Below are 25,700 nucleotides of genomic sequence, written 5' to 3'. Positions count from 1 at the left end.
TGCAGTCCACATTCCTACCCCCGGTCCACAAACCAGCCCTGAGGCCTGTGGTCTGGCGGCGGGGAGCAGGAATGCAGCTTTGCTGTCCCCCCTACCCTTGGCTTTCCGAGTTAAAGACTTAAATTGGAACCGGAGGCCCTGGGGGTGGGGGTGGGGGTGGGCTCTTGCAGACAGCTGGGTCATGGAGGGGAAAGTGGGGAGGAGGAGAAAGAAAACAGAAGGATCCCAGCAGCTCCCAGGGTCTGGGAATGGAGTTTCGGTTTCCTAGGGCAAAGCCGCTGGGGCTGGAGACCCGGGGAATTGAGCTTACACCAGGGCATGTCCTGGTGGGCAGGGGGCTCACCTGGGTGTGAACCCACCCTGCTCTTTCTTCCCCTCCTGCATCAGGTCTCTGGGGTGTAAGGCTGCAGGGTGGGAGGAGGACCCCACCTAAGCCATGGGAGCTGGGGTGCAGGAGTCACAGAGTGCTTCATGATGTCGAAGGTCCAGTCAGCCTTTCAGTGACAGATTTCATAGAGGCATTGTTTTCTGCAAACTGGGGATGACAGCAGCCCCTGTGGCTGCTAACAGGACTGTCATCTGGCTCTTGAGAGGCTTGCGTGGGATGAGAAGTGCCACGACTTTAGCCATGTTTGCAACCATAACAACCTCCTGGGATGGCCTCCTTCCTGGCTGGGGCCCACAGGCAGCTTGTCCTGGATGATGGGCCAGGCCACCTGAGCGCAGGACTCACCCTGCAGCTGGATGATCGCCCAGGGCGTCTCTTAGGCTTCGACCTGCGTGTGTGCTCAAGAGCCTGCACACAGATGCGGGCACACGGTCACCCATGCCTGGAGATTCGCCCCCGCCCCCCCCCCCCGCTTTCCCAGGGAAGCTGAGGTGTAAAACTCGTAGAGGGCAAGGAGGAGGAAGTGGGTAGAGAGGTTTGTGGGCGGAAGGTGAAGGAACTGAAGCCTCAGCCCCAAACAGCAGGTCACGGGGCCTCTACAGAATCATTTATTATGGGTCTTCCCAGAATAAATAAAATGGAAATGGGGAGAAAGAAAACAAAGGGAGCTCTCTTCTCCTCCAGGAAAGAAACAAATTCTGAACCATCCATACTTGGCTCAGGACCCTAAAATTTGCAAATCCGGAGAGGATGGGCCCTGCTTGGAGGTGGCCAGCTTCCTGGAGCCCAGGCCTGCCTGAAGTCACTGGGGCTGTTGGAGACAGTTTTCCTCCCTGAAGCCAAGGGAGGCAACTGACCTTGACCCTGGCCAGATGAGGCCAGGACCTCAGGGCCTCCTTTGTGTTGTCCATGGAAGACCAACTTCTGGGCAACTGAAGGGAGGTTGGTAGGATCCACTAGGACCCCCTGGAGCATCTTGGAGGAGATCCGCAGACATGGGGGCTGGGTGGAAAAGGAAACACAGACCTCAAAGTGGCCTACAACTCCCTCCAGGGTGGGTCCCCTCGAGGGACATTCCCAGGCCCCTTTGAAGGGTAAGGCAGGGGGGCTTTGCCTCCCGGCTTTGTCTTCCGGTAGTTGAGGCGCTTGAAGGCTTCCAGGTCCCGGTGGGTGCCCATGATCAGCCGGCTGTGGGGGAAACACAGGCATGCGTGTGGGGCTCAGTCGTCACCAGGTGACAGAGGGGGCCGTGCCTCACAGCCACATGGTCACCAATGACTCAGGTGCACACGCACGGCTCACACACGTGCACATAACCAGAAAGGGCCTGTTGCAGCACAGGCTGGGCCTGTTCCAGCCTTTCTTCAGAGCCTGTGTTCTGCAAAGGATGGGGGAGGGGGGCCACAGTGAGGACCCAGCAGCAGTGGGGTGCCTGACCCTCGCTGCCCACCTAGGGGCTTCACACTTCAGTCCCTCCCTGCTCCTCTGAGTCCCCACTGGCCTCCCACAGCCCCTGTGCCCTGTGAGTCCAAGCCCAGCCCGTACTTCAGGTTGGAGAGCTCAACGATGAGGCCACGCACGACGTTGTTGGCGTCCTCCATCCTGGAGGCCTCAGAGGCCTGGATCCCCGCGAAGGTCCTGGCCAGCAGGGAAGGAAATTGAGAGTGGCCCGACCTCACTGGACTACCAGAGCTCTCCAGTGGGAGCGGTTTCCGCCGGGCCTCACGCCATCTTTTCCAGGTGTCCAGCCTGTCCTCCTCTGTTCACGACAGAACCCTGATGGCCAACCCAGCTGGCTCCACTGCCCAGCAGGCCCAGAACCCAATCCCCTACCTCCCCTGCCCTCTCAGGATGCTGCTGCCACCGCCTCCCTAGCTCCTGCCCCTGTGGCTTGTCCCCCACAGGCACCGGGGATTGTGAACTTGGAAACCTAGCTCAGAGGCAAGCTCTCTCCTCCCACAGCTGTGCACCACCTGCCTGCCCCATGCCCTCCCCTCATCCCCCGCTTCTCCCCTCCCCTCTGCTCTAGCCACACTAGACTCCTGGCCATTCCTTGATCACCTCTCAGGATTCCGAAATGTTCTTTCCCAAATGTCTCCTCCTGGTGGTGGGTGGTGGCTTCCCTGATCACCCCTTACATTTTAACCCCTTCTCCGCTGCCTTTTTTTCCCCAACACTCTGCCATCTGACGATCTAATCTGCTGTCTCTAATGTTGCCACACCCGGAATCTCCCACTAGCACTCAACTCTGTGTTTTGTCCCACACTGCCTCCCCAGCACCCAGGGCAGTGCTAGAAAAGCCGGCCCAGATGGCATTCATATCCATGGAAGGTTTGGGAGGTCAAGGTGGGAGGATGGCTTGAACCCAGGAATTCAAGACCAGCCTTGGCAACGTAGTGAGACCCTGTCTCTACAAATAATACAAAATTAGCTAGGCGTAGTGGTGCACGCCTGTAGTCCCAGCTACTCAGGAGGATGAAGTGGGAGGATCACTTGAGCCCGGGAGATGGAGGCTACAGTAAGCTATGATCCTGCACAACAGCCTGGGCAACAGAGCAAGACTCCATCTAAAAAATATCCTGCCAGGCACGGTGGCTCATGCCTGTAATCCCATCACTTTGTGAGGCTGAGGCGGGTGGATCACTTGAATCCAGGAGTTCGAGACCAGCCTGGGCAACACGGCAAAATCCTGTCTCTAAAAAAAATATACAAAATTAGCTGGGTGTGGGGGCGGGTACCCGTAGTCCCAGCTACTTAGGGGGCTGAAGTGGGAGAATCAGGTGAGCCTGGGAGATCGAGGCTGTAGTGAGCTGAGGTTGCGCCACTGTACTCCAGCCTGCGTGATGGGAGTGAGACTGTGTCTCAAAAAACAAAACAAAACAAAACAAATAAAACAAATAAACAAAAACAAAATCATGGAAGAGCCAAGGAGCCACAGAACCCCCCCTCCCCCCCACACACAGAACAGGTGCCGCTCTCAGACACGGGCAGTACAGGGGGCCAGGCGGGTAAGTGGGGGCCACTCACCCTAAACCCGCCCATGCCCCAGGCTTCACAGCACCTCCAGGGCTGTCACTATGGAAACTGCTGTCCTGCTGCTCCTGCCTTGGTCACCCTGAGGTGTCTGGCAGCCCCTGGGCCTTAGCCTCTTGTGTGTGACATTCAGCCTCAAGCCACCAAACCAGACCCAGGGCCCTCTGGGAGCTTCCAGATATCCAGGGCGGTGGGGAGGGGAGCTGCATTGGCCCTGGGATGCTGTCGGAGATTCAGATGTGAACCCTCCCCGCTCTTCACTCAAACCACAGTGGGCCGCTCTGATGAACTGCCTCTGGTCCACGTGCAGGTTGTGTGTGTGGCTAGCGGAGGTGGCCAGTGGCAGAGCAGGTACTAGTCACAGGGAGTGAGGGCAGGAAGCGGGGACAGAGCCACCCTCTGCTAGAGGAGGAGAAGGAGGAGGAGGGTGTGGGGGCCACACACAGCCAAGGGCTGAGTCCCAAACCCTCCTCCACCCCTGCTAGACAGAAACAGAAACTTGGCCATAAATAATTGATAAGCTGCCGCCTCTGCAGAGAGGCAGGTTCAAGTGCCAGGTAACAGGGAGGGCGGCCACCCAGCGCTGGCTTCGAGGAGGGCTGTGGGAGGGCACGGGAGGAGGGGACCCCGGGCATGGTGCGGGGGAGAGGGTGCCCTCCTCATACACAGCAGGCTGGAGGATGGCTCACTGGTGGCCTGCGGGAGGGAGGAGGTGGTTCGCCTAGGGCAAGATCCAAGTGGGGAGGGGAGGAGGTGAGGGCAGGTTACACTCACTCGGGTGCCTGCCTGGTGCCAGAGCTAGGAACGGCTCCAAGATGGTCTCAGCCAACAGTTCTGAGCCCTGTCTGGGTCCCCTCCCCTTCCCAGGGACTCAGGAGGAAGCTTTGGCCCCTCTTTCCAGAGAGAAACAGCCCACAGAGCCGGAGGCACTGTCCCAGGCTGCTGGGGAGACGCTGGGTTGAGTGCCAATCACTGGTCACTGTCGCCCATTCTCTGCTTTCAGAGAGCAGGGGAACGTATACAGTTTGAAAGACAGGGCTCAGCTCCCCTGCTGGACTGAGGAAGTCGAGGCCTAGGGAGGGAGAACTGGGGTCTGTCTCCTCCATCTGTCACCCTCCTTGGTAAAATTGGTGAGGGTCCTGGAGCCACTTCTCACCCACACCACACCTACCTCGGCTGGGCCTTGGCCGCTGCAACAGGGTCTCCACTGGCACGTGGGCTGGGGCCCCGCCAGCAAGGGCCCGGCTTGTTCCCCAAAGGAAAGAGCTGGAAAGAGAGCACGAGGTGTGAGTGGTCGGGGCCCGGGTCGAGCAAGCTCTGTGCAAGGGAACCAGAAGTCACGTTGATGCCTTTGGCTTCACCACAGCCACAGCAGGTCACACCGGGGCCGGCTGGGACTCCTGCAGAGGAAGAGTGGTAACGGGGAGGAAATCCACGATGGGTAGACCCGGGGCTACCGGCCTGGGCTGCGCCCGTCCTTTCCCCTTGGAAAGAGAAAGGCCAAGCCAACCCTGGTGTCTGCTCCTAGGCCTGGGCCTCCCACAGGCTGATCTGGGCAGTGGGGGTACCATTGTGCCATGATCTCTGGCCCTGACAGCACTGCAGTCTCCTGCATGCCCCTCACCCCCTCACTGTCTTTACGGGTACAGAGAAAACGCCAAGGGGTGGCAACTGTGGTGAAGTGGAGTCGTCCACCTTGGCTGAATGAGCCACACACATCCTGTTAGGAAAGGAGTTTGCAAATATAACATGAGGGGAAAACTCCCAGTGAACACAGGGGAAGCCTGGTAACTCCAAGGCGCTTAAGCTTCTAAGCGTCAATGGTGGTTTAATTTCCATGGAAAATGTCAAGCTCCATTACAGTGGTGACCTACAATGTCCCTCAGAAAAGAGGCAATGAGCCAGGCTGGGCACGCCTGTAATCCCAGCACTTTGGGAGGCTGGGGTGGGAGGATTGCTTGAGGCCAAGAGTTCCAGACCAGCCTGGGCAACATGGGGAGATCCTGTCTGTACAAAAAAAAAAAAAAAAAAAAAAATTAGCTGGGCATGGTGGCACGCACCTGTGGTCCTAGCTACTCGGGAGGCTGAGGCAGGAGGATCAACTGCTTGAGCCCAGGAGGTTGAAGCTGCAGTGAGCTGTGATTGTGCCACTGCACTCCAGCCTGGGCAATGGAGCAAGACCCTGTCTCTAAAATTTAAATTAAATGACTCCATATGCAGATTGCAGAAGCTCCATCGGTCCAAGAGTGAGTGCAAAGGAGCTATGAGAAAGTAACACCAAACCCTCCCGTGACGAGACCTTGGTTTGAGGCTTGAAAGCTCTGTCTCTGCTGTGTCACCTCTGAGTCTCCTCCTCTAGCACGGTGTGTGGCTATGGTGAGGTCAGGAGGAGGTGCTGGCACAGCCCTCTCGATCTATCTTTGCTGTTCCCCGTGCCCCTGCCCATGCCGGGAGACATGGGCCTCGGCCTTCTGCCGGGAGCCACCCGGAACCTTCCCACGGGAATGTGTTCCTTGCCTGGGTTGCCTCAACTTGCTGGGGAACGCCTCGTGTCAAAACCAAACATGCCCAGGCCTTGGCAGTGCTGTCAGGGCAGTGCCTCCTCCCCTGGCTGGGGAAAGGCTGCCGATGCTGGTCGGGTCTGACCAGCCTGGCTGTCTGTCTGGATACCCCCCAAGTCTGGATTTCAGGGTCTTTTTCCAAGCTTGCAGCTTGGCAGCCCGTTTAGGAGGGCTAGGGGCTTTACCTGCTGGATGCTACCTAGGCACACCTGGCCCCAAACACCTTAACCATTTCCCAGCCTTCTCTCCAAGCCACCACCCACGAGACCACAGACTGGAGGCAATGGAGGCAGCTCTTCTCTCAAGCGAGGGATTTGCATTTTGCAAGGCATGAGGCTCTCATAAAATTTCACCTGTGCCCAGCATCAGAACTCCTGCCTTTCCCACATGCTCGTGTTCAGCCTCTGCCACTGAACCGCACTGACTCACTTTTTTTTTTTTTTTTTTTTTGAGACAGGGTGTCCGGCACCCAGGCTGGAGTGCAGTGGCGTAATCTCGGCTCACTGCAACCTCAACCTCCTGGGCTCAAGTGATTCTCCCGCCTCAGCCTCCCAAGTAGCTGGGACTGCAGCCGTGCATCCCCATGCCTGGCTAATTTTTTCTTTTTTTGAGAAAGAGTCTTGCTCTGTCGCCCAGGCTGGAGCGCAGTGGCATGATCTTGGCTCACTGCAACCTCAGTCTCCCGGGTTCAAGTGATTCTTCTGCCTCAGCTTCTGGAGTAGCTGGGATTAGAGGCACATGCCACCATGCCCAACTAATTTTTGTATTTTGGTAGAGATGGGGCTTCACCATGTTGGCCAGGCTGGTCCTGCTCTCCCGCCTCGGTCTCCCAAAGTGCTGGGATTACAGGTGGGAGGCACTGTGCCTGGCCATGAATTTTTTTTTTTTTTTTTTTTTTACATCTCAACACAGGGGCAGCCAAAGAAACAGAGGCTGACATTTGAAAAGCAAACTGGGCTCTGTGTTCCAGGACGCGGCGGCTGAGGCATGACCTGGGTGCCAGCCTGGCCTCCTCCCCTCCCACCTGCCTCACCTCTAGCAGGTGCACGAACTCCTCTAGAGTCTTCGCTGCCACACCCAGTGTGTGGACAGAGAACTGCCTACCTCCCTGGGCGTGACTGTGACGCCCTCAGCCCAGGCTCAGGTGTGCCAACAGCTGGGGAGGTCGCTCTTTCCCTTGGGGGCAGGGCTGAAGCAAGGCTGTCACCTGCCCAGACAGGAGAACGAACGCCAATGGCTGACACTGGCTCTGGAGCCAGAGGAGGCCACATCCCGGCAGCCAGTGGGGCGGGCAGATCCCTGAAGGAGGCAAAGCCCTTACACGTTCTGGCAGAAAAACAAAATGACTTATGTATGTTTGGGAAAGAATCACATCAGGACCCCCAGAGGACCCTAAGGAGATAGGCAAAGGCTCTTTTGCAGCTTGGGAGTGAACCCCCCTCCCCAGGCCCAGCTATGAAGCAGTCCCCAGACCCAGCTTCTCTCCATCTGTGTCTACCCCCCTCAATACATCCCCTGGGACCCCACAGCCAGGGTCAGGCACTGAAGCAGAAGCTGCCAGGGGCTGGCACTCCTGGGGACTCCAGTTCAACGTGGGAGGCCCGGCTGAGAAAGCAGCTGTGTGTTACCATCCCTGGACATGTCGACAACCACCGAAAGGCAGGTCTACACTTTCTGGAAAACCACCGACTCCACACCCAGTAGAGCTGCGACTCGGACTCCTAGAGTTGTTGGCTGTGTAAATGGTAAGCCCTGAGCCCCAGCTCCCCCTCCGCCGCTGCGCCGAGTGAGGAGGGGGCTTGTGGAGGTTGGGTGCCTGCCCTGGGCAGTTATGTCTGTCACTCGGGGCAGCTCTCACCTGCTCAGGTGGGGCTTCGAAGTCAGAGGCGTCCAGGGCATCCTGTATCTGGCTATCCAGCAGGAAGTCGAGTTCCACAGCTAAAGAGTCTGCCCAGGTGCCCTGGTCTGCAGAATGAGGCAGATGGTCTCGCTGCCCTGCCAGGTGTGAGGTGGTGTCTGGAATGCCCTGCTGAGCCCCGGGCTCCTGGAGAGGGCCGTCTGCTGTTTCTCTGTGTTCCAGCAGAACAGAGGCTTGCGGGGACACACGGAGCCCCTCGAGGTCTCGTTCGAGGTTCTGGCCACCTAACTCGGCCGCCTCTTGAGCAGGGCCTGGCTCCTGCTTCTGATTGACACATGGACCTATGTCCGGGGATGCATGGCCGGAATCTCCAGCACCCATCATGGACTCTCCACTCCTGGATGCCAGAGCCAGGGAGGCCATAGGGCCCACTGGGACATCGCCGGGGGGCTTGCCATCCTGCCCTGCCTCCCCGCTTTCTCCTGTGGTTTCCCCAGTGAGCGAGGTGCAGCCTGGCAAGGCCCTCCTGTGGCCTCCATCAGCGGCCTGCCTCCTGGGAGAGGCAGGTGATATAGCACTGGCCTGCCAATGGGGCCCAGCCACCTCCAGAGCCCTCTCTTCCAGCTCAGTGGGGTCTGTGCTCAGGTCTGCGATGACAACCATCCCGAGGGAGGAGCATCCCAGGCTGCTATGAGTCCCTTCTCCTTCCCTACCCATCCTGCTGGGGGTCTGCTGGGGGTCAGGGGAGCCCTGGGCCACAGACCCAGGTTCCAGGCACCAAGAGGCAGGGCCCAGTCCCGGAGCAGGGCCCGAGGTAGGAGCTGATGCTGGGGTACAGAGGACACCGTCTCCCTCTTCCTGGGGCCCTCCAGGCAGGCCAGCCCCTGCTGTCCTTTTGGCCCCTCCCTCCTGGTGGGCTCCTCTGTCTGGTGTCTCCCCTTCAGAATCACTGCTTGGTAGGTGTTCCTTTTGGCCACGATCACCTGGAACCCTGTCTGTCTCAGGCTTGCTGTCGTCGGCCCCTTGTTCTGACAGGTGGTCTTGGCTGGCCCTCTGTGAGGCGGACAACCCTGTCCCCCTGTCTGGAGGGTCATCAGGCTGAGAATCCCCACTTTTGGGCACCGCCTGCACACGGCTCTGACTGCTCTGCTCAGGGCGGGCACTGTCTGCCTGCATTGGGTCCCCCGGCTCCGTGGCATCCTGGAGGGGGGCTCCCAGGGTCTCCACTAGCAGCTGGCATCCTGGACTCTGGGCACTGGACTCTGGGAGTGTTTCCTGTGGAAAGAAAAAGACTCAGCCCTGGGGCCTTTGATAACCAAGTTCTCCGAAGAGTTTTCTATTAGGTTGGTGTAAAAGTAATTGCGGGTTTTGTCATTACTTTTAATGGCAAAAACTGGCCAGGCGTGGTGGGTCACGCCTGTAATCCCAGCACTTTGGGAGGCCGAGGTGGGCGGATCACTTGAGGTCAGGAGTTCAAGATCAGCCTGGCCAAAATGGTGAAACCCCGTCTCTACTAAACAAATACAAAAATTAGGCAGGCGTGGTGGCAGGTGACTGTAGTCCCAACTACTCAGGAGGCTAAGGCAGGAGAATTGTTTGAAACCGGGAAGCGGAGGTTGCAGTGAGCCGAGATAGGACTGCACTCCAGCCTGGACGACAGAGTAAGACTCTGTCTCACACACACACAAAAATTAATGGCAAAAACTGCACTTACTTTTGCACCGATCTAATAGTTGTGACTGCCCTGTTCAAAGACTCAGATATTGGCACCGGCCATCATGCATGGAAATAGGCATCAGTACCAGGGCCGGTGACTTGAGGGGGATCTGGAAGCACAGAAACCTCTCCTTCCACCAAGCTCTTCTCTCTGCCAGCACCAGGCACTCAATCAGATCAGGGATATGAAAACCAAGGTGGCATTCAGACCACACCAATGTCAATTTCCTGTTTATTATTATTATTACTTTTAGACAGAGTTTCACTCTTGTTGCCCAGGCTGGAGTGCAATGGTGCCATCTTGGCTCACCGCAACCCCCACCTCCCAGGTTCAAGCAATTCTCCTGCCTCAGCCTCCCAAGTAGCTGGGATTACAGGCTTGCACCCCCATGCCCAGCTAATTTTGTATACTTAGTAGAGACAGAGTTTCTCCATGTTGACCAGGCTGGTCTCGAACTACAGACCTCAGGTGATCTGCCTGTCTCGGCCTCCCAAAGTGCTGGGATTAAAGGCGTGAGCCACCGCACCCAGCGGCTATCATTATTTTTATTATTTATTTTTCATAATTTTGAGACAGGGCCTCACTCTTTCATCCAGGCTGGAGTGCAGTGGTGTGATCATGGCTCACTGTAGTTTTGACCTTCCTAGAGTCAGATGACAGTCCCACCTCAGCCTCCTAAGTAGCTGGAACTACAGGTACACACCACACCTGGCTAAATTTTGTGGGTTTTTTTGTAGAGATGGAGTTGTGCCATGTTGCCCAGGCTGGTCTTGAATGCCTGGGCTCAAGTGATCCTCCCGCCTCGGCCTCCCAAAGTGCTGGGATTACAGGTGGGAGCCACTGCACCTGGCCAAGTTTTAAAATGATTATTGTAGCCTGGATGCAGTGGCTCATGCCTGTAATCCCAGCACTTTGAGAGGCCGAGGCAGGTGGATCATTTGAAGTTGGGAGTTTGAGACCGGCCTGGCCAACAGGGTGAAACCCCTATTCTAATAAAAATACAAAAATAAGCCGGGTGTGGTGGTGTGCGCCTGTAGTCCCAGCTACTGGGGAGGCTGAGGCAGGAGAATCACTTGAACCCAGGAGATGGAGGCTGCAGTGAGCCGAGATCACACCACTGCACTCCAGCCTGGGCGATAAGCAAGACTCCATCTCAAAAAAAAAAAAAAAAATTATTGTAGAGACAGAATCTTGCCATGTTGCTCAGGCTGGTCAAGGGAAGTCTCCCAAAGTGTTGGGATCATAGGCATGAGCCACCGCACCTGGCCAATTGCCTAGTTTTGACGATGGACTATAGTTATGCATGGTGTTACCACTTGGCAAAGCTAAAACAGAGAACACCGGAACTTCACTCTGTACCATTTTGTGTTTTTTAAAAAACTGTGGTAAGGCCGTGCACGGTGGCTCATGCCTGTAATCCCAGCACTTTGGGTGGCTGAAGCGGGCAGATCACCTGAGGTCAGAAGTTCAAGACCAGGCTGGCCAACATGGTGGAACCCCGTCTCTACTAAAAATACAAAAATTAGCTGGGCGCAGTGGGCAGGCGCCTGTTATCCCAGCTACTCGGGAGGCTGAGATGGGAGAATTGCTTGAACCCAGTGGGGCAGAGGTTGCAGTGAGCCAAGATGGCGCCATTGCACTCCAACCTGGGTGACAAGAGTGAAACTCTGTCTCAAAAAAAAGAAAAAAAATAAAGAATTGTTGCATACACAACACACATCCATAGTGCAATGTACTGAAAACGGCGGGTGGAGAGGTGCAGGCCTCACCATTGCCAAGGAACTCCAGGGTTAAATGGGGCTGCTGAGGCTGGGCCAGGAGGCTGCACCTGCGCTGGGCTCAGCCTGGCTGATTTTAGAGCCTTACCAGGCTAAAGGCCTCACTCCCACGGTCCTCATCCTTCATCTCTCCTTTTCTTGCCACTGTCTTCCTGGATTTTGCAAACTGGGGAACAAACCTCCTGACTGAGTTCTGTAAACCGGATACACGAACAAAGCAGCAACAAAGATAAGAGAGGAATGAGGTCTCAGGAAAGAAGCAACCCCAAACCTGGTCCTTTCTTGTAGCCTTGGGAGAACTCCGCCCTTGCCTCTGGGCACCTTCCCTCCAGCCCCTGTAGACCGTGAGTGAGCAATTGGTGACAAAGAAGGGAGACACAGAGCCGAAACTTTAAGGGAGGCAGTGGTGCTTCTATATCCATGAGGCCACAGGACGAGCTCACCTGGGAAGGAGGAAGGGGAGCTGGCTCCTTTTCTGGTTGACGGAGGAGCCGGCAGGGAGATCCTGTTTCCTCATCGGGGGAGCTGTGTAGGAAAAGATAAAACTGAGGGAGATATGCCCGGGCATGGTGGCTCACATCTGTAATCCCAGCAGTTTGGGCGGCTGAGGTGGGCAGATCACCGAGGCCAGGAGTTCGAGACCAACCTGGGGAACATGGTGAAACCCTATCTCTACTAAAAATACAAAAATTAGCTGGATGTGGTGGCGCACGCCTGTAATCCCAGCTACTCGGGAGGCTGAGGCAGAATGGCTTGAACTCAGGAGGTAGTGGTTGCAGTGAGCCAAGATTGTGCTACTGCATTCCAGCCCAGGCGAGAGAACAAGGCTCTGTGTCAAATACAAACAAACAAACAAACAAATAAACGAGGGGGATCTGAAATCCTCCTAGGTTGTCACTCACCTATTGAGACAAATGCAAAACAAAATCCAAGAGGAAACCGGTGCTAAGAGTCTCCTAGGCTGGGCGCAGTGGCTCATCCCTTTAATCCCAGCACTGTGGGAAGCTGAGGTGGGTGGATGCCCAGCCTGAGCAACATAGTGAGACCCCTTTTCTACAAAAAATTTAAAAATTAGCTGGACGTGGTGATGCGTGCCTGTGGTCCCAGCTACTTGGGAGGCTGAGATGGCAGGATCATCTGAGCCAGGGGAGTTCAGGCTGCAATGAGCTATGATCACGCCACTGCACTCCAGCCTGGGTGACAGAGGAAGACCCTGTCTCAAAAAAAAAAATGTCTGCTAGATGGAAGGCCCTGGAAAACCTGCTTTAAAAGAGTGGGATGGGGATGGAGAAGCAGTGACCTGAGAACATTTAACTGGCAAGGAGGGTGCAGAGTCCCACCTGGAGAATACACTGCCTCAACAGGTGACTTTGTTACGGTTATAATCCCAGGTATTGCCTTCTGAACTGGGAATAGGGATATTCTCATTTGGACGGACACTCCAGCCCTGACACAGCACATTCTAGGGAAAGGAAATCGTGGATGCAAGAAACATAGTGACTTTAAAAACTAGTGAAACTTAGGGTTATATTTAAATAAATAAGGGCCAGGCGTGGTGGCTCACGCCTGTAATCCCAGCACTTTGGGAGGCCGAGGCAGGTGGATCACCTTAAGTCAGGAGTTCGAGACCAGCCTGGCCAACATGGTGAAACCCCATCTCTATTAAAAATACAAAAATTAGTTGGGTGTGGTGGTGGGCGCCTTTCATCCCAGCTACTCAGGAGGCTGAGGCAGGAGAATCGCTTCAACCCGGGAAGTGGAGGTTGCAGTGAGCCGAGATCGCGCCACTGCACTCCAGCCTGGGTGACAGAGCAAGACCCTGTCTCAAATAAATAAATAAATAAATAAATAAATAAATAAATAAGGATATGTATATCATTTTGTTTTGGCTAATTATTTTATTTCTTGTAGATATGGGGTCATCCTTGTTATGTTACACAGGCTCCTCTTGAACTCCTGGGCTCAAGCAATCCTCTTGCCTCAGCCTCCCAATGTGCTGGGATTACAGGCACGAGCCACTGTACCCAGCCCTGATTGCGTTTCTTTTTTATTGGTCGTTAGCTCACATAACAACAATTCCTTTGTTCCCTTCTTGATTAAGGAGGAGGAGGAATGTGGAAGACGGATGGGTTTGACCAGCAGACAGAATATGAGTTATAGAATATGAGTTCTGTAACCCTGAAAAATTCAATGTTATCTTTGCCCACAGTTAAAACTTCTTTTTTTCTTTTTTTAGATGGAGTCTCACTGTTGCCCAGGCTGGAGTGTAGTGGCATGATCTCAGCTTACTGCAACCTCTGCCTCCTGGGTTCAGTCGATTCTCCTGCCTTAGCCTCCCGAGTATCTGGGATTACAGGTGCGCCACCACACCCGGCTAATTTTTGTATTTTTAGTAGAGATGGGATTTTTTTTTTTGTTTTTTTTTTTGTTTTTTTTTTTTGAGATGGAGTCTTTCTCTCTCCCCCAGGCTGGAGTGCACTGGCGCAATCTCGGCTCACTGCAGGCTCCGCCTCCCGGGTTCACGCCATTCTCCTGCTTCAGCCTCCCGAGTAGCTGGGATTACAGATGCCCGCCACCACGCCCGGCTAATTTTTTGTATTTTTAGTAGGGACAGGGTTTCACTGTGTTAGCCAGGATGGTCTCGATCTCCTGACCTCATGATCCGCCCGCCTCGGCCTCCCAAAGTGCTGGGATTACAGGCTTGAGCCACCGCGCCCGGCCTTAGAGATGGGATTTTGCAGTGTTGGCCAAGCTTGTCTCAAACTGGTGACCTCAAGTGATCTTCCCCCCTCGGCCTCCCAAAGTTTTGGGATTACAGGCATTAGCCACCATGCCCGGCTAAAACATCAACCCTTCTTACCAGCGAGGAAAGCTAGGAGAAGTGAGATCCGAGGGCCCTGAGCTCTGGGAGGGAGTGGGTCACAGCACTGGATAGGTTGTGGGTCTCTTTCCCAAAGCATTGCTGTCTGCTGAGCTGCTGTGCTATGTGTACTGTCAGTGGGGGGACCTGCCGGAATGTTCAGAGCCACCTACCTGGACACGGCCTTTCCTGGTTCCTCCCCGTGCTGCTGTGTAGAGGGAACAGGTCCCAGTTTGCCCTCTGGCTCCTCAGGGTAATGTAAACAGCCCAACATGGAACTCTGGGGGTCCCCATCAGAGTCTCCTAGCCTTGGGTTCTTTAGGGGTTTTGGAGGACAGAGTCCGTCTCCTGTTTTAGAGACAGAGGAAGATGAAGGGGTTGGGGATACATCCACTGCCATGGCTGACAACTGAGGTCTCCCCTACTACGACCACACTGCATGCGAGAAGGAGCCGAATCCATTTCACTCTCTGCGGGGTCCCAAGTGCCTGTAAGAGCATCTTGTATACTGTTGGTGCTCAATAAATACTTAGCACGTGACTGGATAAATGCACACCACCAAGGGCAGACAAGACTAAATTATGTACCACTCTAGTGTGCTGAGACATCTGCAAAATAGCCGTCCTGGGAAAACCGGGACTCTCAGCCACCGGGTGCTGAAGAGGTGATGCTTTGGCCACGTCCTGGCCCCTTGCATTTCTGCACTAACTTCCCCATCACTGAAAGCAATTGCGATGTGTCTTCTTCTGGCATTTAAGAGGCTAAAGATGTTTATTGACATCTTTGTATATATAGCTCGGTGGCTCACCCCTATAATCCCAGCACTTTGGGAGGCCGAGGCGGGTGGATCACCTAAGGTCAGGAGTTGAAGACCAGCCTGGCCAACATGGCAAAACCCCGTCTCTACTGAAAATACAAAAATTAGCTGGGCATGGTGGCACCCACCTATAGTCCCAGCTACTTGGGAGGCTGAGGCAGGAGAATCACTTGAACCCGGGAGGCAGAAGTTGCAGTGAGCTGAGATTGCGCTACTGCACTCCAGCCTGGTTGACAGAGCAAGACTCCGTCTCAAAAAAAAAATTAATATATATTATAAATCATATATAAAAATACATATGTATTCATATTTAACATACACATACATATAAAATATATAATTATAATGTATTTACATATTATATATTTATAATTATAAAATATATACTATTTAAATTATATGTTTATGATATATTATAAAAAATATACCCTTGTATTATATTATATATTTATATATGATATATTATACATTTATTAAATATATACAATATATATTATATATCCCATTATATTGCCAGGTTGTTCCATGTGATCTAAAGCCAGGCCACGCCACCTCAGGATTCAGCCTCAGCCAAATATGTAAATATATATATTTATACGTATTTATACATACATATGTATTTATATATACGTATTTATGTATTATATATACTATATATATTTTTTTCTTTTTTTGAGACAGGGTCTGGCTTTGTCTCCCCAGCTGGAGTGTGGTGGTGCAATTGTGGATCACTGCAGTCTTGACCTCATGGGCTCAAGCCATCCTCCTGCCTCAGGCCACTCGAGTAGCTGGGACAAAAGGTGTGTGCCACCATGCCTGGCTAAGTTTTCTTTTGCTTTTGTTTTGTAGAGACAGGGTCTCATATGTTGCCCAGGCTGGTCATAAACTCTGGCGTTCAAGTGATCCTCCTGTCTCAGCCTCCCGAAGTGCTGGAATTACAGGCATGAACCACTTTGCCTGGCCAGCATTCATTTTTTGAATTAAGAAAACTCCCTTACATCGAAACTTTTCTTTTCTCTTTTTTTTTTTTTTTTTTTGAGACAGAGTCTTACTCTGTCACCAGGCTAGGAGTGCAATGGCACGATCTCTGCTCACTGCAACCTCTGCCTCCTGGGTTCAAGTGATTCTCCTGCCTCAGCCTCCTGAGTAGCTGGGACCACAGGCGTTCACCACCACGCCCAGCTAATTTTTGTATTTTTAGTAGAGACGGGGTTTCACCATGTTGGCCAGGATGGTCTCGATTTCTTGACCTCATGATCCGCCCACCTCGGCCTCCCAAAGTGCTGGGATTACAGGCATGAGCCACCATGCCCAGCCACATCAAAACTTTCAATAGTAGCTGGCTTGTAAGACTTCCCCAAACCTAATCATGTATTCAGTGAACAAATGATAAGGGTTGATTCTAGTGAGTTCCACACCAGATGCTGTCCTAAGAACTTGTGTGTGTTAAGATAAAAGCTCAAGGCAGGGTGCTGCTGTTATGCCTGCCTTACAGAAGTAACCTTGAGCAATTCAATATTATCTTTGTCCATGATTAAAGTATCAGCCTTTGTCACCAGCAAGGAAAGATGCCATCCTGTAATCCCAGGACTTTGGGAGGCCGAGGCAGGTGGATTGCTTGAGCTCAGCAGTTCAAGACCAGCCTGGGCAACATGGTGAAACCCTGTCTAAAAAATACGAAAATTAGCCAAACATGGTGGTGCACGCCTGTAGTCCCACGTACTTGGGAGGCTGAAGGGGGAGGATGACTTGAGCCTGGAGGAAGAGATTGTAGTGAGTCCAGACTGTGCCACTGCACTCCAGCCTGGGCAACAGAACTAGAGCCTGTCTCAAACAAATGTTTAAACATTTAAATTAAAATAAATAAATAAATAAAAGGGCAATATGGCAAAACCCCATCTCTACTAAAAATGCAAAAGTTAGCTGGGCATGGTGGTGGGCACCTGTAATCCCAGCTACTTGGGAGGCTGAGGCAGGAGAATGGCTTGAATCAGGGGGGCTGAGGTTGCAATAAGCCAAGATAGCGCCACTGCACTCCAGCCTGGGCAAGGGAGTGAGGTTCTATCTCAAAAAAAAAAAAAATAATTAAATTAAATTAAAAGGAAAGGAAAGATGCGAGAATTGACACCCAAGGGCCCCAAGTTCCCAGAGAGGTGAAAACATTAAGGCACACAGAGGCCAAGGAACCGAGGCTGACACCCCGTCCAACTCCAGAACTAGCACACTTAAGAATACTTGAGCATTTACTGAATGCCTACTATGTAGTAGATTTCTGCCAAGGCAGGGAGAACAAAAAGACAAACCAACAGCCAGGTGTGGTGGTGCACACCTGTAGTCCCAGCTACTCAGGAGGCTGAGGGGGTAGGATCGCTTTAGTCCAGGATCTCACTTGGGTAACACAGTGAGATCCCACCTCTATAAAACATTTAAAAATTAGCTGAGGGTGGTGGCATGCACCTGTAGTCTCAGCTACTCAGGAGGCTGAGGCAGGAGGATTGCTTGAGCCCTGGAGGTTGAGGCTGCAGCGAGCCGTGATTGTGCCACTGCACTCTGGCCTCAGCAACAGAGCTAGATCCTGTCTCTAAAAAAAAACTAAAGAATAACACTATCCAGGACCGGGCACAGTGGCTCATGCCTGTAATCCCAGCACTTTGGGAGGCCGAGGCGGGCGGATCACCTAAGGTCGGGAGTTCAAGACCAGCCTGACCAACATGGAGAAACCCTGTCTCTACTAAAAATACAAAATTAGCCGGGCATGGTGGCTCATGCCTGTAATCTCAGCTACTCGGGAGGCTGAGGCAGGAGAATCGCTTGAACCTGGGAGGCGGAGGTTGCGGTGAGGCGATATCGCGTCATTGCACTCCAGCCTGGGCAATGAGAGTGAAACTCCATCTCAAAAAAAAAAAAAAAAAAAAGAATAACACTATCCAAACCCCAGATGGACTCTTTCCAACCTCAGCTCTACACTACACACTTACACGTCATGAAGTAAACCTACTGAATGAGTCTCTCTTTCCTCGACGCCAATTGCTAGCGTCTGCATCAGTCCTCATTCAGCTGTTTGCCCTCCACTAAACCACAGCAATCTTCCTGTAATTGGTTCTAATTCTTCTTCTTTTCTTCTTCTTCTTCTTTTTTTTTTTTTGAGATAGACTCTCGCTCTATCACCCAGGCTAGAGTACAGTGGCATGATCTCAGCTCACTGTAACCTCCACCTCCTGGGTTCAAGCAATTCTCCTGCCTCAGCCTCCCGATTGGCTGCGACTACAGGCGCAAGCCACCATGCCTGGTTAATTTTTTTGTATTTTCAGTAGAGATGGGTTTTCACCATGTTGGCCACGCTGGTTTTGAACTCCTGATCTCAAGTGATCTGCCTGCCTTGGCCTCCCAAAGTGCTGGGATTGCAGGTGTGAGCCATGGCGCACGGTCAATTGCTTGTAATTCTGTCAGTTACGGTTCAGGAGTGCCCATTTATAACTTTATCCCACTGCTGTATATTTGCTTAGCTCTCCCTGTGAGAAGCATTTTCCTTTGTCCCCTGACCAGAGCTGGAGGATCTCCAGGGCAGGAACTGAGTGCGCTGCACCCTTTGATCTCCTCTTCGCCCTGCCCGGCCCCCTCAGGTGCCCACCTCAAAGGACGTACCACCCAATAAGCTCGAAGGACATTGCTTATAGAAACACATTCCTAACCATCCAGGCGTGGTGGCTCATGCCTGTAATTTCACCACTTTGAGAGGGTGAGGTGGGCGGATTGCTTGAGGTCAGGAGTTCAAGACCAGCCTGGCCAACATGGTGAAACCGTCTCTACTACAAATACAAAAAATTAGCCAGGTGGGTGGTGGGCACCTGTAGTCCAGCTAATCAGGAGGTGAGGCAGGAGAATCGCTTGAACCCAGGCGGCGGAGGTTGCAGTGAGCCATGATTGCACCACTGTACTCTAGCCTGGGTGACAGAGCAAGACTCTGTCTCAAAAGAAACACGACCTTGTGGTCTGCCAGAAAAGACAAAATATAGCTGCTTTGTTTATTTGGTTTCTTGAGATTCTCAAACACTTGCTCACTTGGCTGACTGAATGGCCATTTGTACCGAATAAAAAGCAAAAAAATATCAATGGCATTGAAGAGTCTTCTCTTTCCTTCCTGTGATCTGTCCACATGGGACTAATTTAAGAAAAAATAAGGCAGAACCTTGTGTTCGACACCAAAGACTAAAGACATTGGGAGGGAAAAGGCCTCTTCACCACCTGCCAGAATTTTGTTCCTCTCTCTCCACCCTTCCAGCACACACAGAAAGGGCTGTCCAGGGCCAGCCCAGAGGTCCACTGAGCTGGGGAGTCTACCGCCAACAGAGGCCCCAAGTGACCTGCTGTGGGTGGGCCTGGCTGTCCCCAGCTTCTCCTCCAAGGTCAGAGAAATTCTGATGCCTCCAAGCAGCCTGTTGCTCATCTCTGCACAAAACATGTTCAATCTGCTGATCATTTCCTCTTCTGTCCCATATCTTGGGGGAAAAAATATGAACACCATTCCCTAAATTCATCAGCCACTAAATTAAAAAGTCATTTCAAAATTTTGAAGAAATTTAACTTACTTTAGAAAATGATAGGCAAATGGAACTCTACTACATCATATTGGGAGTTTGTCTTTCTGACTTGGTTTGTTCCTTTTTTTTTTTTAAGACAGAGTCTCACTCTGTCGCCCAGGCTGGAGTGCAGTGGCTCAATCTCAGCTCTCCCGGGCTCAAGCGAGTCTCATGTCTCAGCCTCCCAAGTAGCTGGGCTTACAGACACATACCACCATGCCCGGCTAATTTTTGTGTTTTTAGTACAGATGGGGTTTCACCATGTTGACCAGGTTGGTCTCGAACCCTGACCTCAAATGATCCACCTGCCTCGGCCTCCCAAAGTGCTCAGATTACAGGCATGAGCCATCATGCCCAACAATCTTTCTTTTTTTTAAGAGACAGGGTTTTGTTCTGTGGCCCAGGTTGGAGTGCAGGTGCAATCATAGCTCACTGCAGCCTGGAACTCCTCAGCTCAAGCCATCCTCCTGCCTCAATCTTCTAAGTAGCCAAGACTACGGGTAGGCGCCACCACACAGGTTAATTAAAAAAATTTTTTTTAGAGACTGGGTAACATTATATTGCTCAGGCTGGTCACGAACTCCTGGTCTCAGGCAATGCTTTCACCTCGGCCTCCCAAGTAGCCTGGAGTACAGGTGCATACCACCAAGCCTGGCTATTTTGGGGTGTTTTTCTTTTCAAATGATTAAATTGTATAGGTATGTTGACAAGTAAACATGGTCAGGTCATGATCTACCGCAAAGTGAAAAATGGAGGTTGCAGATCATAAGTGTGATGATTCTATTTTCCAATAAAAACATTTTACCTGGGCTAGGCACAGTGGCTCATGCCTGTAATCTTTGGGAGGCTAAGGCAGGCGGATAACTTGAAGTCAGGAGTTAGAGAGCAGCCTAGCCAACATGTTGAAACCCCGTCTCTACTAAAAATGCAAAAATTTGCCAGGCATGGTGGCAGGCGCCTGTAATCCCAGCTACTCAGGAGGCTGAGGCATGAGCATCACTTGAACCTAGGAGGCAGAGGTTATAGTGAACCAAAATCGTGCCACTGTACTCCAGCCTGGGTGACAGAGTGAGACTCTGTCTCAAAAAAAAAACAACAACAACACTGTATCTGTATATATACAGAAAAAGTCTGACCAGGCATGGTGGCTCACGCCTGTAATTCTGAGCACATTGGGAGGCCAAGGCAGGTGGACTGCTGGAGCCCAGAAGTTCAAGACCAGCCTGGGCAACATAGTGAGGCCTCGTCTCTTCCAAAAAATACAAAAGTTAGCCAGGCATGGTGGCACACACCTATAGTCCCAGCTATTCGGGAGGCTCAGGTGGGAAGATCACCTGAGCCTGGGGAGGTCGAGGCTGCAGCGAGCTATGATTGTGCCACTGCTCTCCAGCCTGGGTGTGACAAAGCAAGACTCTGTCTCAAAAAAAAGAAAAAAAAAAAAAGCTGGGTATGGTGGCTCACCCCAGTAATCCCAGCACTTCGGCTTGAGGTGGGCAGATCATGTGAGGCCAGGAGTTCAAGACCAGCCTGGGCAACATTGTGAAACCCCATCTCTACTACAAATATAAAAACTATCCAAGCGTGGTGGCAGACACCTGTAATCCCAGCTACTCAGGAGGCTGACGCAAGAGAATCGCTTGAAACCAGGAGGCGGAGGCTGCAGTGAGTCAAGATCGTGCCACTGCACTCCAGTCTGGGCGACAGAGTGAGACACCATCTTAAAAAAAAAGTCTGAGCTGGGCATGCTGGCTCATGCCTGTAATCCCAGCACTTTGGGAGACCGAGGCGCACAGATCACCTGAGGTCGGGAGTTCAAGACCAGCCTGGCCAAACCCTGACTCTACTAAAAAAATACAAAAATTAGCTGAGCATGGTGGCGGGTGCCTGTAATCCCAGCTACTTGGGAGGCTGAGGCAGGAGAATCGCCTGAACTTGGGAGGCAGAGGTTGCGGTGAGCCAAGATCGCGCCAGCCTGGGCAACAAGATCAAGACTCGGTCTCAAAAACAAAAACAAAAAAGTCTGGGTTGGGCACGGTGGCCCACTCCTGTATCCCAGCACTTTGGGACGCCATGACGGGCAGATCACCTGGTGCCTGTAATCCCAGCTACTTGGGAGGCTGAGGCAGGAGAATTGCCTGAACTTGGGAGGTGGAGGTTGCAGTAAGCTGAGATCGCGCCACTGCCCTCCAGCCTAGGCAACAAGAGCGAAACTCCATCTCAAAAAAAAAAAAAAAAAAAAAAAAAAAGTCTAGAAGCAGTGTACTGAGGTTGGAGTCCTGTCCTGTTTTTCATGCTGTTCTATAGTTGATCACTGTCCTATGGCTATGCTAGATGTCAACATTAGGGAAAGCTTGGGGAAGGGTAGCTGGAACTCTCTGAATTATTTTTGCAACTTTTAAGTCCCAGATTACTTCAAAATAAAAGTTTTCTTAAAAGTCTGGAAGAAGAATTGTTAACAGCAGCATACATTTGTGTACTACCTTAGGTCAGTTCTGGGTGCGTTACAGATACTAATCCACGTGTGAGCTCTAAGGGCAGGATTCTCCACCTTGGAGGACATTTGGGGCTGGATCATTCTCTGTGGCTGGGGGGCATCCTATGCATGGTAGGATATTTGAGCAGCATCCCTGGCCTCCACCCACTAGATGTCAGTATAATTTCCCCAGTTATGAAAACCAAAAAAAGTCTCTAGGCCAGGTGCGGGGGCTCACACCTGTAATCCCAGCACTTTGGGAGGCTGAGGCAGGCGGATCACCTGAGGTCAGCAGTTTGAGACCAGCCTGGCCAACATTGTGAAACCCTATCCCTACTAAAAATACAAAAATTAGGCGGGCATGGTGGTGCACATCTGTAGTCCCAGCTACTTAGGAAGCTGAGGCTGCAGAATCGCTTGAACCCAGGAGCTGGAGGCTGCAGTGAGCCAAGATCTTGCTACTGCACTCTAGCTTGGACGACAGAGTCAGACTTGGTCTCCAAAAAAAAATAAAGTCTCCAAACATTGCCAGCTGTCCCCTGGGGGTCAAAATCCCTTACTCTCACCTAGTTGAAAAACACTGCTCTAAAGGAAAGGGTAGTGGCTTTTATTATCCCCAATTTACAAAAGGGGAAACCGAGGCACAGAGGAACTCATCCACCACCACACAGTGAGCAGAACTGGGATGAACCCAGGTTTTGGGCCCCAGAGTAAAGCACTCAGCCACATACCAGGTGGCCTTGTAGTACATCAAGCATTATTCCAGGGGTCATCTCTGGGACTGGTTCCGCAGGGAGGCTGTCCCGCTGCCCTGAAGCCCGGGGAGGCCTCCTCTAAGCTGTGGGACCCCACCAGAGGCTTGTAGAATCTCTAAAAACTTTCACTTTTACTTTTCCTGTATGCCCTCTCCGTTATTTCTATTTTTCTTTCTTTCTTTTTTTTTGAGACAGGGCCTCACTCTATTAGTCAGGATGGAGTGCAGTAGTATGATCTTGACTCACTGCAACCTCCACCTCCCAGTTCAAGCGATCTTCCTGCCTCAACCTCCTGAGTAGCTGGGACTACAGGTGCCTGTCACCACGCCCAGCTAATTTCCTTACTTTACATTGTAGAGACAGGATCTCGCTATGTTGCCCAGGCTGGTCTTGAACTCCTGGACTCAAGCGATCCGCCCACCTCAGCCTCCCAAAGTGCTAGGATTACAGGCGTGAGCCACCACGCCTGGCCGCCTATTTTTCTTACCAGCATGAATTAAATCCTTTTTGTCTTTTTCTTTCTTTTTTTTTTTTTTTGAGACAGCGTCTTGCTCTGTTGTTCCAGGCTGGAGTGCAGTGGCACCATCTCGGCTCACTGCAACCTCCGCCTCCCAGGTTCAAGCGATTCTCCTGCCTCAGCCTCCTGAGTAGGTGGGACTACAGGCACGTGCCACAACACCTGGCTAATTTTTGTATTTTTAGTAGAGACGGGGTTTCACCACGTTGGTCAGGCTGGTCTTGAACTCCTGACCTTGTGATCTGCCCGCTTTGGCCTCCCAAAGTGCTGAGATTACAGGCGCGAGCCACAGCACCTGGCCAATCCTTGCTTGCTTTTAAGGAGGTTGGGGCAGTTGTGTTAGCCAGATCTGCAATAAACATGCCCACATTCTTCCCACAAGCAGAAGCAGAAATCAAGAAGTGTCCATTTGAATGAACGTACCTGAGGTCCGCAGCTTCTTCCTCTTAGTCATTTTATCTTCCCCTTGAGAAATCTGAAAACAAGCAAAATCTCTCATCATTATAAGCAGTCTCTGTCTCTGTTTATATCCAGTGGCTTTGGCTGAGAGCAGAGGTTACCCCCACCTCCACCTCAGCTCATTTGGCTGCCCCAGGGGTCAGATGGCTCCCATTCGGACACAGAGTCACAGCCACTTTGGGCCATGACCAGGTAGGAATTCAAACCTCCTCCGAACTTAAGATCTTATGCCCAGGACCTGAAAGACAAATGGGCCCTTGGGGGGGTCCTTATAGATAGCCCCAGGGACCCAGACTCTGGTCCCTAGGATGAGACAGCCTGTGTGAAGCCCCTCCCTCCAGACTGGGGTATCTGGGGGCCCTTCCAAGGACACTTGAGGACTCTCCAGGGGCCTCTGGAGACGAGCCTGGCCAATATGGTGAAACCCCCTCTCTACTAAAAATACAAAAATTAGCCTGGGCATCGTAGTGAACATCTGTAATCCCAGCTACTCCGGAGGCTGAGACAGTAGAATTCCTTGAACCCATGAGGCAGAGGTTGCAGTGAGCCGAGATCGCTCCACTGCACTCCAGCCTGGGCGACAGAGCGAGACTCCTTCTTAAAAAAAAAAAAAAAAAATTAGCCAGGTGCGGTGGCACACACCTGTAATCCCAGCTACTTAGGAGGCTGTGGCACAAGGATCACTTGAACCCAGGAGGCAGAGGTTGCAGTGAGCCAAGATCGTGCCACTTTAAAGGGGACAGCTGGGTCCTTGGAGGGGCAAGAGCTGCCATAGGCCGGTTTCTCCCAGCCTTGGGGGCGAGGCAAACCAAAACGGACCTGGGCCACAGAAGTCTTTGATGACCCTCTGTCCTTATCAGAAACGAGCTCTGCCTGGATCAGTTGGGAATAAGTCGCTTGAATTATCCGCGTTACTCTTTTTGGAAAAAATAAATGGCCAAATTGGCCCTCACAGAAGCCTGGAGGCCTCGAGTCGGGAGGTGAAGGATGGAAAGGCCTGAGGGTGGGCGCTGTGGACCCCGCTCCCGGTGACAAGCCCCACACTGACACTACGCCGACCACCGAAAAGTGAGGACTCCACAGGCCGAGAGCCCACATGAAGCCGGAGCCCGTCGGAGACTGAGGGACGCCGTGAACCCCACAGAGGTCGCCGCCCCTCACACCTGCGGACGCTCTGCCTTTTTCCCGCGCCTCGCGAGGTCCCGCCCCGCGCATGCGCGACGCGAACACCGCCCACGCGGCCCGCGAGAGTTAGCACCGCCTCCGCCAGGCGCATGCGCGCCCACGCACTACCTGCCGGCAGTTGTAGTTTCGGCTCGGCGGACCCGGCGAGTCCAGTGGCCGCGCTCCGGTGCGGCGGCGCCCGAGGCCCGAGGCGGAAGTGGGACGGCCAAGCAGGGAGGCGAGGGCTCGGGATCGACGGCCGCGGGGCGCCGACGAGGGGTGCAGGACTCAGGAAGGGCGAGTGCACGGCGACAGGGCCCGGGGAAGGAGGCAGGGCAAGGCCGGGCTTGGGGGCAGGCGGTCCGGGCATCCAGCCTTGAAGATGCACAAGAGGAAAGGACCCCCGGGACCCCCGGGCAGAGGCGCCGCGGCCGCCCGCCAGGTGAGTCTGCGCCCCACGGCCCGACCTGGGGATCCCTCCCCACCCCCGTCACTCGCTCAGGGAAGGGCCCCACCCCCCAGGGAAGCCCGATCTCCGCCCTCAGGTAAGCCCCGGTCCCCGCCCCCCAGGTGAGGCTCCAACCCCACCCAAATGTGGCCTACTGGCCTTGGCACCCCAGCTCCTGGGGCCCTGCCCCGGTTTCGGGGCCACCTGTTGCCACAGCTGCTCCAGTCGGGGAGGGGCAGTCCTCGGACTTGACACATCAAACCCTTGCATCAGTGGGGCCATGTCAGACTCT

At 53.0% G+C, this 25,700-nt stretch overlaps 2 protein-coding genes across 12 annotated transcripts in view; one reads left to right on the top strand and one right to left on the bottom strand.

Annotated features, from left to right (window-relative positions):
* Positions 1–973: 973 nt before the first annotated feature.
* On the bottom strand, positions 974–25,066 carry C10H19orf57 (chromosome 10 C19orf57 homolog). 8 transcript variants are annotated; one of them, XM_030820627.1, is made up of 9 exons: positions 24,616–25,066; positions 23,761–23,812; positions 14,369–14,543; positions 11,779–11,860; positions 11,424–11,528; positions 7,841–9,115; positions 4,593–4,687; positions 1,934–2,026; positions 978–1,576 (listed from the first exon to the last, which is right to left on the bottom strand). In XM_030820627.1, exons 1-9 carry the CDS (start codon positions 25,009–25,011, stop codon positions 1,426–1,428), a joined length of 2,424 nt encoding a protein of 807 aa, XP_030676487.1. In that variant the 5' UTR covers positions 25,012–25,066; the 3' UTR covers positions 978–1,425. The 8 variants fall into 8 exon arrangements, with proteins under 8 accessions (XP_030676488.1, XP_030676487.1, XP_003275657.1 ...); XM_030820630.1 differs by having other exon boundaries at positions 1,426–1,576; positions 24,960–25,060; XM_030820628.1 differs by lacking the exon at positions 1,934–2,026 and having other exon boundaries at positions 974–1,576.
* The window catches only part of CC2D1A (coiled-coil and C2 domain containing 1A), a 25,135-nt gene continuing 24,480 nt past the window's right edge, over positions 25,046–25,700 (top strand). For all 4 annotated transcript variants that reach the window (XM_030820626.1, XM_030820624.1, XM_030820625.1 and 1 more), the window contains exon 1: positions 25,046–25,402. In XM_030820626.1, coding sequence (XP_030676486.1) covers positions 25,343–25,402 — 60 coding nt within the window. In that variant the 5' untranslated portion in view covers positions 25,046–25,342. The remainder of the gene's footprint in view (positions 25,403–25,700) is intronic.

This window comes from Nomascus leucogenys, chromosome 10, assembly GCF_006542625.1.
Source record: "Nomascus leucogenys isolate Asia chromosome 10, Asia_NLE_v1, whole genome shotgun sequence".
NCBI lineage: Eukaryota > Metazoa > Chordata > Mammalia > Primates > Hylobatidae > Nomascus > Nomascus leucogenys.
Note: the sequence above shows the minus strand (reverse complement) of the source record. Positions and strands in the feature narration are given on the sequence as shown.

Bases quoted from the DNA above. Each gene is read 5' to 3' on its own strand.
- C10H19orf57 (XM_030820627.1), bottom strand. From the start codon at position 25,011: ATGCGCGGGGCGGGACCTCGCGAGGCGCGGGAAAAAGGCAGAGCGTCC. The intron at 14,544-23,760 runs GTACGTTCATTC...TCTCTAAAACAG, and splicing joins GAAGAAGCTGCGGACCTCAG to GAGACGGACTCTGTCCTCCA. The intron at 11,861-14,368 runs GTAGGTGGCTCT...TTTCCTACACAG, and splicing joins CCAGGAAAGGCCGTGTCCAG to CTCCCCCGATGAGGAAACAG.